A 12,975-nucleotide genomic window follows, 5' to 3' on the forward strand; every position below is an offset into this window, starting at 1 on the left:
TAAAATGATGTGGCATGAAGGCATGCCTTGAAGCACATAGTTCATAGAAATACAAAGATACAATGGAAAAAAATGAAAGTTTTGTAAAATAAAATGGGTGAAAATACTTCCAAGCTGATGAATCGGATTAAGCAAGAATATTGGAAACATTTTGTTGAAATCAGCGCTGCTAAAAGAGATGCCACTATAACTAATTCTGAAGCTTCATATACTTTTCTCAACGATGACCATGAATGTTGATCAGAACCTGTTTAATCTTGATGAATCTCTAATCACACAATTTATAGGTATTTTTAAATAGGTTACAAACTTTATCTCACCACTAAATGTAATTACATGTAGTTTCAAAGCATATTCTTCAACAAAACAACATCCGGGTAGAAAATTCATCTTATTTTCCAGCAGCATTTGGTAGCATAGAAGTGCTTTTTCAATTCATCTGAATCTGATAATGTGACAAAATGGGCCAGGTAGCAAAGTAGCTGTGCAGAGTTCTATATAAAATGGGTGGCTAAGATGCTGAACTTGTTGATCAGAAAGGTCGGCAGTTTGGTGGTTTGAATCCCTAGCGCCGCATAATGGAGTGAGCTCCTGTTACTTGTCCCAGCTTCTGGCAACCATATAAAAATGCAAATAGAAAAATAGGAACCACCTTTGGTGGGAAGGTAACAGCGCTCCGTGCGCCTTCGGTGTTTAGTCATGGCCACATGACCACGGAGACGTTTTCGGACAGTGCTGGTTCTTCGGCTTAGAAACTGAGAATGGGCACTGCTCCTAGAGCCGGAAACGACTAGCACTCATGTGCGAGGGAACCTTTACCTTTATATATAAATTAACAAAAGTACTGAAACAACTTGTAAAAGATGTTAGTGCTTTGGCAGTTAGAAGTGAGCTGCTTTGTTTATGCTTTGTTTATGTTTTCCAAATACTTTTCATAAGCCTATATCAAAGATAAACAACAGTGAGTGCTATAAGCATTTACAGATTTGCTGCTGTTTCATTGTATTTTTATTCACAAATTTATTATAGGATTTGTCAAAATTTAATATTCAAACATACTGAGTTAGAATGTGTCCAGTATATCAAGTGTCATATATTCATATATGTAAAAATAAGATTTTAACAAAAAATCATATTGTTTACAGGAAAAGCTGTTTCAAGTGCTGATGGTCATTCTTGGTAGTTCCTGCTGAAGTGGATAAAATCTGAGACAGCATGGAGACGAAATAGACTTCATCATAGAAAAGTAAATACACAAATTTGTTTGATGTATATATTTTAATTGTATGATAAGCCTATAATTTGACATTTGGGAGGACTTCTATAATACTGGCAGCATCTGAATTTCATTGGGAATTGTGTGTGCACGCACATATAAAATGAGCTTGGTTATCATAAATCTTAATGTGACTGATTTATATATATTACTTTCAATGACCAAATTCCTGACATGCAGGGGTGTTACTTGGAACCCTGACAGTCATTTTATTTTATAAGGTACTGTTAATTTAAAAAAAATGAGTGTAAGAAAAGAAAAGGGAAATAATGTTTGAATTGATGCTTGTTATAGTACGCAATGATTTAATATTAGATCTGGACTAGATAAAGGCTTTGTGATTAGCAATTCTTCTAAAGAGCTAAGAGTGGGCTTTTTTTATAATTCATTCAATTTACTCTCTTTTTAAAGATTTCTTGCTGAAACAATTTACTTCAAAGAGTGCAGGATGACTGATCGTGGAATAAAATGGGCTTGTGAGTATTGTACATATGAAAACTGGCCATCTGCGATCAAGTGTACCATGTGCCGTGCTCAGAGACCTAGTGGAACTATTATCACAGAAGATCCATTTAAAAGTACTTCAAGTGATGTTGGTAGAGATTGGGATCCTGCAGGTATTGAAGGAGGCAGCAGTCCTTTGATATGTCCAGATTCTAGTGCAAGACCAAGAGTTAAGTCATCTTACAATGTCGAAAGTACAAATAAGTGGTCATGTCACATGTGTACTTACTTGAACTGGCCTCGTGCAATAAGGTGTACTCAGTGCTTGTCTCAGCGTAGGACCAGGAGCCCCACAGAATCCCCCCAGTCTTCAGGATCTGGTACAAGACCAGCTTCTTTTTCTGTGGATCCTTGTGAGGAATACAATGATAGAAATAAATTGAACGTAAGGACACAACACTGGACTTGTTCTGTTTGTACATATGAGAATTGGGCTAAGGCCAGAAAATGTGTTGTCTGTGATCACCCACGGCCCAACAACATTGAAGCAATAGAACTAGCAGAAACAGAACAGGCTTCTTCCATAATAAATGAGCAGGAAAGAACTCGTTGGAGAGGAAGCTGCAGTAGTGGAAATAGCCAAAGAAGGTCACCTCCCACCGCTAAACGAGAATCTGAAGTGAAAATGGACTTTCAGAGAATTGAAGTGGCTGGAGCTGTTGGTAGCAAAGAAGAACTTGAAGTTGATTTCAAAAAACTAAAACAAATAAAAAACAGAATGAAGAAGACTGACTGGTTGTTTCTCAATGCTTGTGTTGGTAAGTTTTGTTATTTATTTCACTTGCAAAGGAAAAACATATACATGCTGATTGCCAAATTTCATACAGAGCTAGGATTACAATAATTACAAAGAAATACACAATCAAAATATTCACAAATATACATATATTTTTAACACTGTAGAAAGACGTACAAATTCTGCTAAAAGAATAGACAAATTTTGTTAAGCATTTAGAGTTGTACTGCAATATAAAATGAAACTTAACTGTATTTCCATGATCATTTCTTAATTTTCTATCTAAAATCCTGTTGTTCTTGAAATGGCAAGATGTATTTTAGAATTTGTTTTAGTTTATAAGCATGTATATTTCTCATACATAAGGCAAAAGTTAAGGTAAAAAAAATAGGCATGTATCTCTTGAAGCATACTGCTTTATTTTGAAATGCTGACCACGCTAGTAAAGTCTTTGTATTTCCTTAAGTAATTGAGCCTAGATGCAGTCAATCTTTTTAGGTTAAGGATGCCTGTAGTATTATGCCAAGTCTATAATGGCACATCTTCCATCATGGATGTAACAACATATGAATGAGTACAGAATCCTTTTTTCCTTACACACAGGTAATTCTCAACCTAGCACCACAATTGGGAACCTGAAACTCAATCCTTGAGCAAAGTGGTTGTTAAATGAGACACCATGTGACTGCTTTGCTTAATAGTCCCAATTCCAGCACTTTTCAATTGTGGTCATTAAGAAGTCATTCAGGTCATTAAGTGGATGGAGTCCCAGGTAAGGAGTGCGAGTGGAGAAGTGCCTTGGGGGTTGTGAACGCAAACCCTGGGAGACTCTGCTCGGGAGCTGAAATGTTCCCTGTTGAAATCCAAGCAGGAATCGGAGCTCCTTAGCAGAGAGACACTTACACGCAGCTTGTGTCGGCCCTCCCAGGGCTTCCCTCATACCCCTGAGTCATCTCATGCACTTTTTCTTACTGTGATGCCTCTGCTCAAGAGCTGAAAATCCTCCCTACCAAAATCCAAGCAGGCTTTTCAGCCCCCGAACAAGGATTGTGAGTGACCTTGCTGGACCTCCCAGGACCTCCCCCAACCAACCAAGGAACCCTGTACTCCTTATCTTTACTCTGTCCACTCTCTGTTCATCTGCTTGCATTTCAGCTTCCTCTTGTCTCGGGGGTTCGCTGAAAGGGCTGCCTGCTGAAGGAGATCAACTTCCCTTCCCTGCGCAGAAGGAAACTTCTTTGGCAGAGTGCAGGAAAGGAGCCAAAACCTTCAGGATTTTGTCTCTATTTCTACATCCTGCTGAAAGAGTTCATCTCTCATGGGGAGGCAGCACTTTTGGCCAACCCCCCAGAGATGAGAATCCACTGTAAATGTTATCCTTTCCATGTTCTAACCAACGATTTTTGCTACCTTCTTTTTATTATTCCTGGCACTGTTGCTATTTCCCCTATTTCAGTACTCTCCTTCTGTTAGTCTTTATTCCCAAATCACATTTGCCCAAAGTATAATTGATAGTTGGAAGAACTCCCATACCGGATATCAATAATTCCCATCCAGTGTGGTTACTCAAGTAAGTCTAAAGATGCCATGCAACTGAAGTTCAATCTAGTAAATACATCATAAATAGAGTGTACTTTAGCATTAAATTTGAATTAAATTGATACAGGAGCAGTTTATGTATGTGAATTTTGTTGGAATCAGAACTAGGGGTTCAAAGCTTCCCTCCATAAATGCTGTGACTGTTGAAAAATAGAAGTTGTATCAAAAATCTTCATGGAAAAGTTGAGCAGTACCAATAGCAATAGCACTTAGATTTATATATCGCCCCATAGTGCTTTACATCACTCCCTGGGCAGTTTACAAGGTCAGCGTATTGCTTGCAAAAATCTGGGTCCTCATTTTACTGACCTTGGAAGGATAGAAGTCTGAGTCAACCTTGAACCCCATTGGGATCAAATCCCAGGCGGTGGGCAGAGTTTGTCTGCAATGCTGCATTTTAAACACTGCAAAACCAGGGCTACTTTTGTTGTTACAGTGTGACTTTTCTCAAAGTAATAACAGTGTACTTATAAAAAAAATTCTTAAGCAGTTGTTCATGTAAAGTAGGTACCAGATCAATTCCACATTTGAAATGTTACTGCAAATACCTAAATATTTATTGTTTAGGAGAAAAATGATGACTTCCTGGTCAGAAAAGCAAGTTAAGATTTCTAGCAATTGGTGTTATGAGTGCTTTCCTCCATTTATTGTATAAATGGTATTCTGGCAGTGTATGTGAGTCTACCTTTTGGGAGATCTTGATCCCAGATCGTCTATTGAAGGGTAATGTATGTCTTTATAGGGTAAGACCAACTAATGCTAGAAAACAAAAGCTGCAATAAGCCAGAGTAATATTTGTCTTAGTGAATTTGTCTTCTTAGGGAAGATTAATACCTATCTAGTAAGATGAAGTGGACCAAAGACGTTTCCCCCAAAATTAGTTTTAATTCGTATCTGAAGTGACAGAGCTTCAATAGCCTCCTAAAGAGGTGCAGCCTAATTCCACTCAGTTAAGGATGGAATAACGAACCCATTATTATCTTTAAAATGGAGATTGGATAAACTTTAATCTAAAAACTGTTATAAATTCATAACCAAATCCCATGTAACATTGAACCCAACACATTAGCCTTAAATAAATTGACAGTTGCTGGTACAGAGCTGTTACTGTTTGAAATGTATATTTTATAATTGCAAAAGATGCTGTTTGGGCTCTTGTAAAAAGGTCCTTTACTTGATTGATCCTGTGAGTAGATGATTGAAAGTGGATGCCTGTACACTTAAAGGTTATGACAACTCAATAGATCTACTTGTTAACCTTTTGGCTAATTGGGGACTTGAAATCCTTTCTGGAAAATATTAAGATTTTTTAAAAGATAAATTGATCTCAGTCTGTTCCCTATGTCAGTAGTAAGATGCTTTGAGGTGGTACCTACACAGGCGTCAAGGCATCCATTTGACATAGAGAAGAATAGAAATATGGGCAAGAGATAAGAGAAACTCTAGTTTAGCAAACAGAATTTTTATATTCCACCATATAATTAATATATATATATATATATATATATATATATATATATATATATATATATATATATATATATATATATATATATATATATATATATATATATATATATATTATACAACAATGGGGCTAAAACTGATAATAGGAAAATATTTCCTTTGTATGTTGGTATCTGATTGTAATGATTTTTGCCAATTTAAGAAAACAAAAATCAATCAATATTGTAGCTAATTTCTTCAGAATTTCTCATGTGGTGTAGATTAAAAGGGGACTTTTAGATTTATGAAAGCAGCACAAGGACCACCTTTTAGAAAGTTATAGTATGGCTAGGTGATGTAACATTCTGTACTGGTCCATATTTGAATAATCAGGTCCAAAACCTACATGCTCTGGGACTAAGATACTTTTGGGAAGCATCCGGTCAAGAAGTATATTAATACAAAACGTAGACATATAATTTACTAATTATGATTACTGTAAGAACCAGGGCAGCAATTTGTTGAATCAGCCTTGTCCCATTTTCTGTAAAATCAGAAGAATGATAGAATTAAACCACTCTTTTAGAATCAAGAAAGAGTTATTTATAGCAATGAGATGAAGGGGTGGCACAGATGTAGGTCATGCAAACCTGGATTTTAGGAATTCGGGTGTAACTGGGTTTGCTATTTTTACTTCTTTCTGATCGTCTGTAACTTCTGGGAGCCATTCACAAAGGGGATCAGGAAGGATTTCCACCTAAAGCTATATTTAATAAATGGCAGAAATGTACATAACAAGAATCACCAAAGGTTAAATTATTGTTGTTAGCTGAGGTATATTTTGTTGAAGATTGGGAGATGAGGTTTGAGAACAGGCAGTCATCTTCAGTTGTGATGTGTCGTATATACTGCAGAATAATATGAGATTTGCAAGCCAGAAGTTACAATAATTGAACTGACATCAGCAATTGAATTATTTACTTTTTATTTCTCCTCTTCAAACAGTCTTAAAGTGGTTAATGATAATAAAATACTTCAAGTAAAATTAAATCAGAATTACAATTAAAATAGACAAAAAGCAGTTGAAATATAATTAAAACTTATCAGTAAAAATAAACAAATATGAACCAAACTAGCCAATGAATCTGCTTAAACACAAAAAGCTTTCATTAATAAAAAAAAAATTATCATCACTTCTTGAGGGAAAGAGCGCTAGCCTCAACTTCAAAGTAATAAGGGTCTCCAGACCTGGAGGCATTATTGATAATGTTCGCTCTTCATCTCCCTTAATATGCATTTGATAATTGTGAGATGAAAAGCTTAAAATCCAGAGTGAATAATGTGTGAGAAATCTTACTCTGAAGATGGTCGTATTAGGAACTGGATATTGAACGCAGATAATAGCAAATCACTTTTTGTTTATTTACATTTATTCATATAATAGAGAAACAGATGTTCTGTGTCCAGAAAAAAATAATTCAGGACAGAACAAATTCTTACAGGACTCATCAAACAACCTCCCCCAAGATCTGGGAGAATAGCCAGGTTTTCAGTGCCTTTCAGAACATCTTATTGTAGCAAGAGATTTATATGCTCCCTAAAAATGTTGCCAGTCACTACTTCAGTTGCAACATTTTGGGCCACCTGAAGTTTATGAAGGCTGAACACTAAGCTACAATTGTTTAAATGGAAAATAAATGTGTAGTTCAGAGTGATGGTGCTTGTAACATATTTGTGCTTGAAAAGCTCTGTTAATCTATCTGATTTTATTTTTTAATTTGCAAAATATTAGCCTCAAGTCATAGCCTAATTTCCATAGTCCTCAAAAGAAAATGAAAAGGGTTGCTGTGCTCAAGCACTTTTTAGTTGTGAGTTTATAAATGTTTTGTGATGGGCCATATCCACCATACCCACAATTTTTTCAGATGTGCCCACTGAACCCCAGACGTTGAGAATCTAGGGAGAAGTAAAATGTTAGTTCTAGTGACAGGATTGGTTCTCCAGTAATTAGTTTAGTTGGACCACTAATGTCAATTATGTTCAAGCCCTCAAAAGTTTTAGAAACAGCCTGTAGTTTGTTGATGGTGTAATTTCCAACATGAAACATGATCTTTGAACAGTTTGTTTGTATTTCGTTGGAAAGGCATGATGGAGTTAATCATTATTATACTAATGAAATCAGTAAAGTCCCGATGCCAGGTGGTGGAAGCAACTAAAACTCTAAAAGCAATTATAATCCAATGACAATCCTCTCTCTCAGCATTTCCATTTTGAACCTACCTCTAAAAAAGATTGGAGCCTCCATAAAAGATTTCCTCTGGATCCCATCCCAACATAATATCGCTAATCATAATCAGATACTCATGAATTTGTTTCATTTTTCTGCAATCTAGAAATTATACACTTATGTGCAAAATTAAATAGCTGAACATTGGTACGGGCTTGTGATCAAGCTTACATGGTAACGAGAAGAGAAAGAAAGCTTTTTTCCACTTTTATTGAACCTGTGGATTTCCACCTGGTAGTGCTGAGTGATTTGAACCTTTTTAGGGAATGATAAATAGGGCCAAATGTCTTCCAACCTGTTGGATGAATTTGCAAGTTTCTTTACAAGTGGAATTGCTCATATCATTTTTATCTGGACATCAGTTGGGTAAATTTTATTATGGTGAGAAGAACAGCATCTGGTGCTACAATTTGAGCTTCTCTTGAGCTTGTGAAACTGAATAGGAAGGAACTGAATAGGGTTTTCTTTAATTACATGGACTCGGCCAACTGCAGGATAATGAAAATAATAGGGGCATTTGCCACCAAAATTTTCACTGCGGATGTCTATAAGTAAACAACTTGGGGCTACATTGATAACCCATTGGCAAAGAACTTTGTTACATATCACTAGCAAATAAAAAAGTTGTCTTCGGTTGTTTCATACTCTATCAAATAGACTATTTCAACACAATTTTAATTGTTCTAAGCAATTAAAAGAGAGCCTTTAAGACAGCCTAAAATGTATATGTGCTCTTGACATGGATAATATATGTGCTTTCCATAACTTTTTTTAGAAATACTGCTACTAACCTGATTCAAAACAGCTACCTATACAATTTTCTACTTCAGTTTTATTTCTGTGTTCTTTCAGTGGCCTAACTGAAGTATTTCTGTCATTTTTGGAATAAGTTAAGATATGTGTAAGTCTTCTGTCTGAATGCTCTGTTCTTATGATTGTTCTTGTTGCCATGCTGTGAAGCTATTAATTAACTATCTTTAATTATATTTTCTTTAGGTTCTTAGTGCTGAATGTAGTATCTGTAGCTTTTTTGTTGAGAACCTATATAGGGAAACATACTTAACTAAAGATTAGTTTCAGTTTTTCAAAATCTGCAGATCCAACTCTTAAACTCTCTACAGTACTTTCTAAGGTAAAGCATAATTATCCCTTTGCAATTTTTTTTAAAGTAGTCAGCTTCTTCAACATTCTATTATATATTTTTGTTCATTCCATATAGAAGATATCTTCTGCTTCCGTAAAGGTATTTTGCATTCATAAATAATTTGCTCATCCCTTTTTGTCTCTGCCCATACTGTGGCATTTAGTTCAACTTACTTCTGTTTCTCTTTCAGCTTACTATGACCCTAAAGTGGAACTTATCTCCAGCAGATACTTTGTTCCTTGGGAAGAGAAAATTCTCATTTCCCTTGAACCAGAATTTTTGGTTTCTTGAAGTTTATTCCCATTAAAAACATTTTTAATAAGACTTTAAAAAAATAACCTAAATAAAGATTACATCTATTTTTTTTTCTTTAAGCAATTTACTATACTCTTGGAATCTTGGGGATTATATTAAAATGAATCTCTAATAATATCCACTCATTTATTGTGTTATTCATGACCGGTATGTAACTTAGCATGTCTCAAAAAGTATCTTCCGTTCATATCATTGCTTAAATAGCATTTTTTTCTTAGTTTTTCCTCAGTCTTGATATTTTGTTTTTATGGAGCACCAACTTGATGCATCCTTTGTGGGACAAAGATATGACAAGTTGATATCTTTTCCCAGGTAACGCACAACTTTTTTTATCACTTGGCTTCTTGTAATACAAGATGGTTGTTTTTCTAAATTCCTATTTTGAAATGGGATATTTCTATACAGTTAATATGTAGTACTAAGACATATGATCTGTATCTTGGAATCATTGAGTTAGAAGGGAACATTTCAGCTGTTAAATCTAACCTCATGCTCAGCAATCCAAATCCCTGATATTTAGCTGTCGTGTCTCTTGCTAAATCTTTCTTTATTTCTGAAAAGGAGAATTCGGGAAAATGGCAACTTTCTTATTGTGATCTAATTGTTTCTGATAAGCTTAGGACTTTGAAGTTCCATCGCCATTTAATCATTAAATTCAGTATGCAATCTTGGACCCATCAGATGTTTTCATTCCAATATGAGTCCATCAAAATGTTGAGAGGGTGAAATGGAGGGCAATGTAGGTTTTATTTTGGAATATGAATGGGGAAAAAAAACACCTCTCAACATGTTGTACATTATGATTGACAAGAATTCAGTAAATAATATGGCATCATGCACAACTTAACTATATTCAAACTACATGCAGGCTGTTGTGAAATCTCCATAGACAAGTTGATACAGGATTTCATATTAACTCACAAGTATGATGAGGGTGAGATAATTCAGCAGAGTGCTTCTAAAATCCATTTCAAGGATTTTCTTAACATATTGTTGGTACTGGCAGATTTGTTATTACAAACATTTTTTTTAATATATAATGTTTAAGTTCTTTTCACAGTGGTCATGTACTATGTATAAGCTGATTTATTCTTAAACTATTAGGTCTGAATGAAATTGAAAGGCATATACACAAATTTCAAAGAGGCAGTTTGCATTCTATTTCCTAGAAAGGTATGACCTATACTTTCAGAGACAATATAGGGAAAAAAATCTTATTGCAGCACCATGTGCATGTTACGTTGTTATCAGAGAAGCTTTTATTTAATCGCAACTACATTTATTTCCCCCAACAGGATTCCAAGAATCTGAAAGTAAAATTTTAATTAGAAATTTTAAAAATAAAAATAAAATTTCTGATACAATTTCAATGTCTCCAGGGGTTGTAGAAGGTGATCTAGCTGCTATCGAAGCTTATAAATCATCAGGAGGAGATATTGCACGGCAACTTACTGCAGATGAAGTACGCTTGTTAAATCGGCCTTCGGCTTTTGATGTGGGATACACGCTAGTTCACCTTGCAATACGTTTTCAGAGACAAGATATGTTAGCAGTTCTGCTTACAGAGGTGAGTTTTCATGATTGCTCATTAGTTCTCCTCAACAGACTAAATGAATCTGGGTGCCAGTAATAGTTAAAACTTCAGAGTGAGCTGCTTAAAAAATTAGACCAACAACACAGTTTTCTTTGATTTGTGTAAATCTGATCATTCAGGTAAGGTCTTTGGCACAATTTTTCATTTAATGTAATATAGTTAATTTTCTGAATCAGAAAAAGTGTTGATCCTTCGTGACTAATTTTCTTCTACATGGAGTTAATGGGAACTCTCATGCACTCTAGGGAAGTTCAAATTCCCTCCTCTTCCATTGAAACAACTCTGGAAGACTTACAGCACTAAAACATTAAAATCTGAAATGATAAATATTTCTAAAGCAATGAAAATGAAAATCACAACTGAAATAAAATTATTGTTAAGAGATGGGGAGGGAGGGAACAGGAAGTGTGGTGGGGAGTAGGTGGGGTTGTCTTTTAATTGTTCCTACCTCAGCACTTCAAATAATGAATCTTGTTAATTCGTTCTTGTATCTGAGTTGATTGAAAAGTGTCTGTAGAAATAGAAATCTCACGATACGTATTTTTGTACCTGTAATACGTTTATCTTTCAAAGCAAAGAAAGTAACTAAATGTCACCTTACAGGTGTCCCAGCATGCAGCTAAGTGCATTCCTGCTATGGTGTGCCCGGAGCTCACTGAACAAATCCGGCGTGAAATTGCTGCATCTCTTCATCAACGGAAGGGAGATTTTGCTTGCTATTTCCTAACTGACCTTGTTACATTTACGTTACCTGCTGGTAATTACGAGATGCTATTAATTTATACTTTTAACTGGTTTAACGAGTGTATAAAAGTATCAACTTTCTAATTTTCTTCTGTGGGTGTTGTGGTAAAACGTTCATGAAGCATTTTTTTTCATGTGGAGATACCAAACAAGGTTAACTAATACAGTTCATAGCAGAATTAAGCTTAGATAAATGTTTAGATTTTTTTTGGTGATATTTTAATATTTGATTATAATTATTAGTAAATATTTTATGAAAGTGTTACAATTCTGTTTCAGATTCTGGTACTTCTTGAGAAAATATCTGAAATATCTGTGCTTTGTTATTGGCTGATGAGTACAAGATAGTCTTTGACTTATAATTGTTCACTTAACAACTGATCAAACTTACAATGGCTTTGGAAAAAGTGACTTTTGACCTGAATTGCACTTATGATCATGTATCACACTGCAGTCGTTTAATTGTAATTTGGACCCTTGTCAACTGGCTTGCATTTACAACCATGTGCAACGGCCCATAATTGTGACCATGATTTGTGACCAAATACCCATTTGGAAAACAGGATTTGGTTAATGACCATGTGATTTGCTTAACAATTGCAGTGATTCACGTAATGACTGCTGTAACAATTATTGTAACATAGAGTCCGACCATAATGACTCATGATGGAAACTGGTCCCAATTGTGATTGTAAGAACTACCTGTTGTAAGGACTACTGCTGTTTGAGAAAGGATTTGTGTGATTGGGTAAAAAGCATAGGGATAGATTTTCTTTCAAAGAAATTTCAATTGGGACTGAAATTGATGAGATAGTGGAATAGGGAAATAGTGGAACTAGCACTTCATCTTTGCAGACTCGGGCTATTTGCTAATATTCTGCCTTAGTTATGTGCCCCTCTTTCCACTTTTTGTACTTGTCTTTTTTGTCTTTCAATTTGTCAGAGTTCTTTATGCAGCCATGCTGGTTTCTTTTGAGAGCTGTTATTTTTCTTCTTCATTGGTATTGTAATTTGTTTTCACTCTGTCATGGGTAGCTTCCAGATCTTTCCATACATTGAATTCCATGTATTTTGTTGGAAGATCAATAACAAGTGGTTCTTACTTAACAATAGTAATTGGGACCAGAATTTCCATCACTAAGCAATGCTGTCATAAAGCACAATGTCACAACTGCGACAGCAGTTCTGGCAGTCCACAATTGCCATTTTAAAGCAAGATCTGCAGAGATTCTGATCTTGATTTCTGACCTCCTGCTATTCCCACGCTTTTTCATTGGGAAGATAGCAGGGAAGGAAAAAAATAATGTATGACTTCTTTAGTGGTGTGATG

The 12,975-nt window shown here is 35.3% G+C and overlaps 1 protein-coding gene across 1 annotated transcript in view; it reads left to right on the forward strand.

Moving 5' to 3' along the window:
• Nucleotides 1–1,145: 1,145 nt before the first annotated feature.
• Nucleotides 1,146–12,975, forward strand: part of ZRANB1 (zinc finger RANBP2-type containing 1) — a 33,232-nt gene continuing 21,402 nt past the window's right edge. Inside the window, exons 1-4 of the mRNA XM_081954479.1 lie at nucleotides 1,146–1,246; nucleotides 1,688–2,538; nucleotides 10,687–10,874; nucleotides 11,505–11,658. Of these exons, the coding sequence (XP_081810605.1) occupies nucleotides 1,725–2,538; nucleotides 10,687–10,874; nucleotides 11,505–11,658 (1,156 nt within the window). The 5' untranslated portion in view covers nucleotides 1,146–1,246; nucleotides 1,688–1,724. The remainder of the gene's footprint in view (nucleotides 1,247–1,687; nucleotides 2,539–10,686; nucleotides 10,875–11,504; nucleotides 11,659–12,975) is intronic.

Source organism: Natrix helvetica (assembly GCF_964273705.1).
Source record: "Natrix helvetica genome assembly, chromosome: 5".
NCBI classification, from domain to species: Eukaryota; Metazoa; Chordata; class Lepidosauria; order Squamata; family Natricidae; genus Natrix; species Natrix helvetica.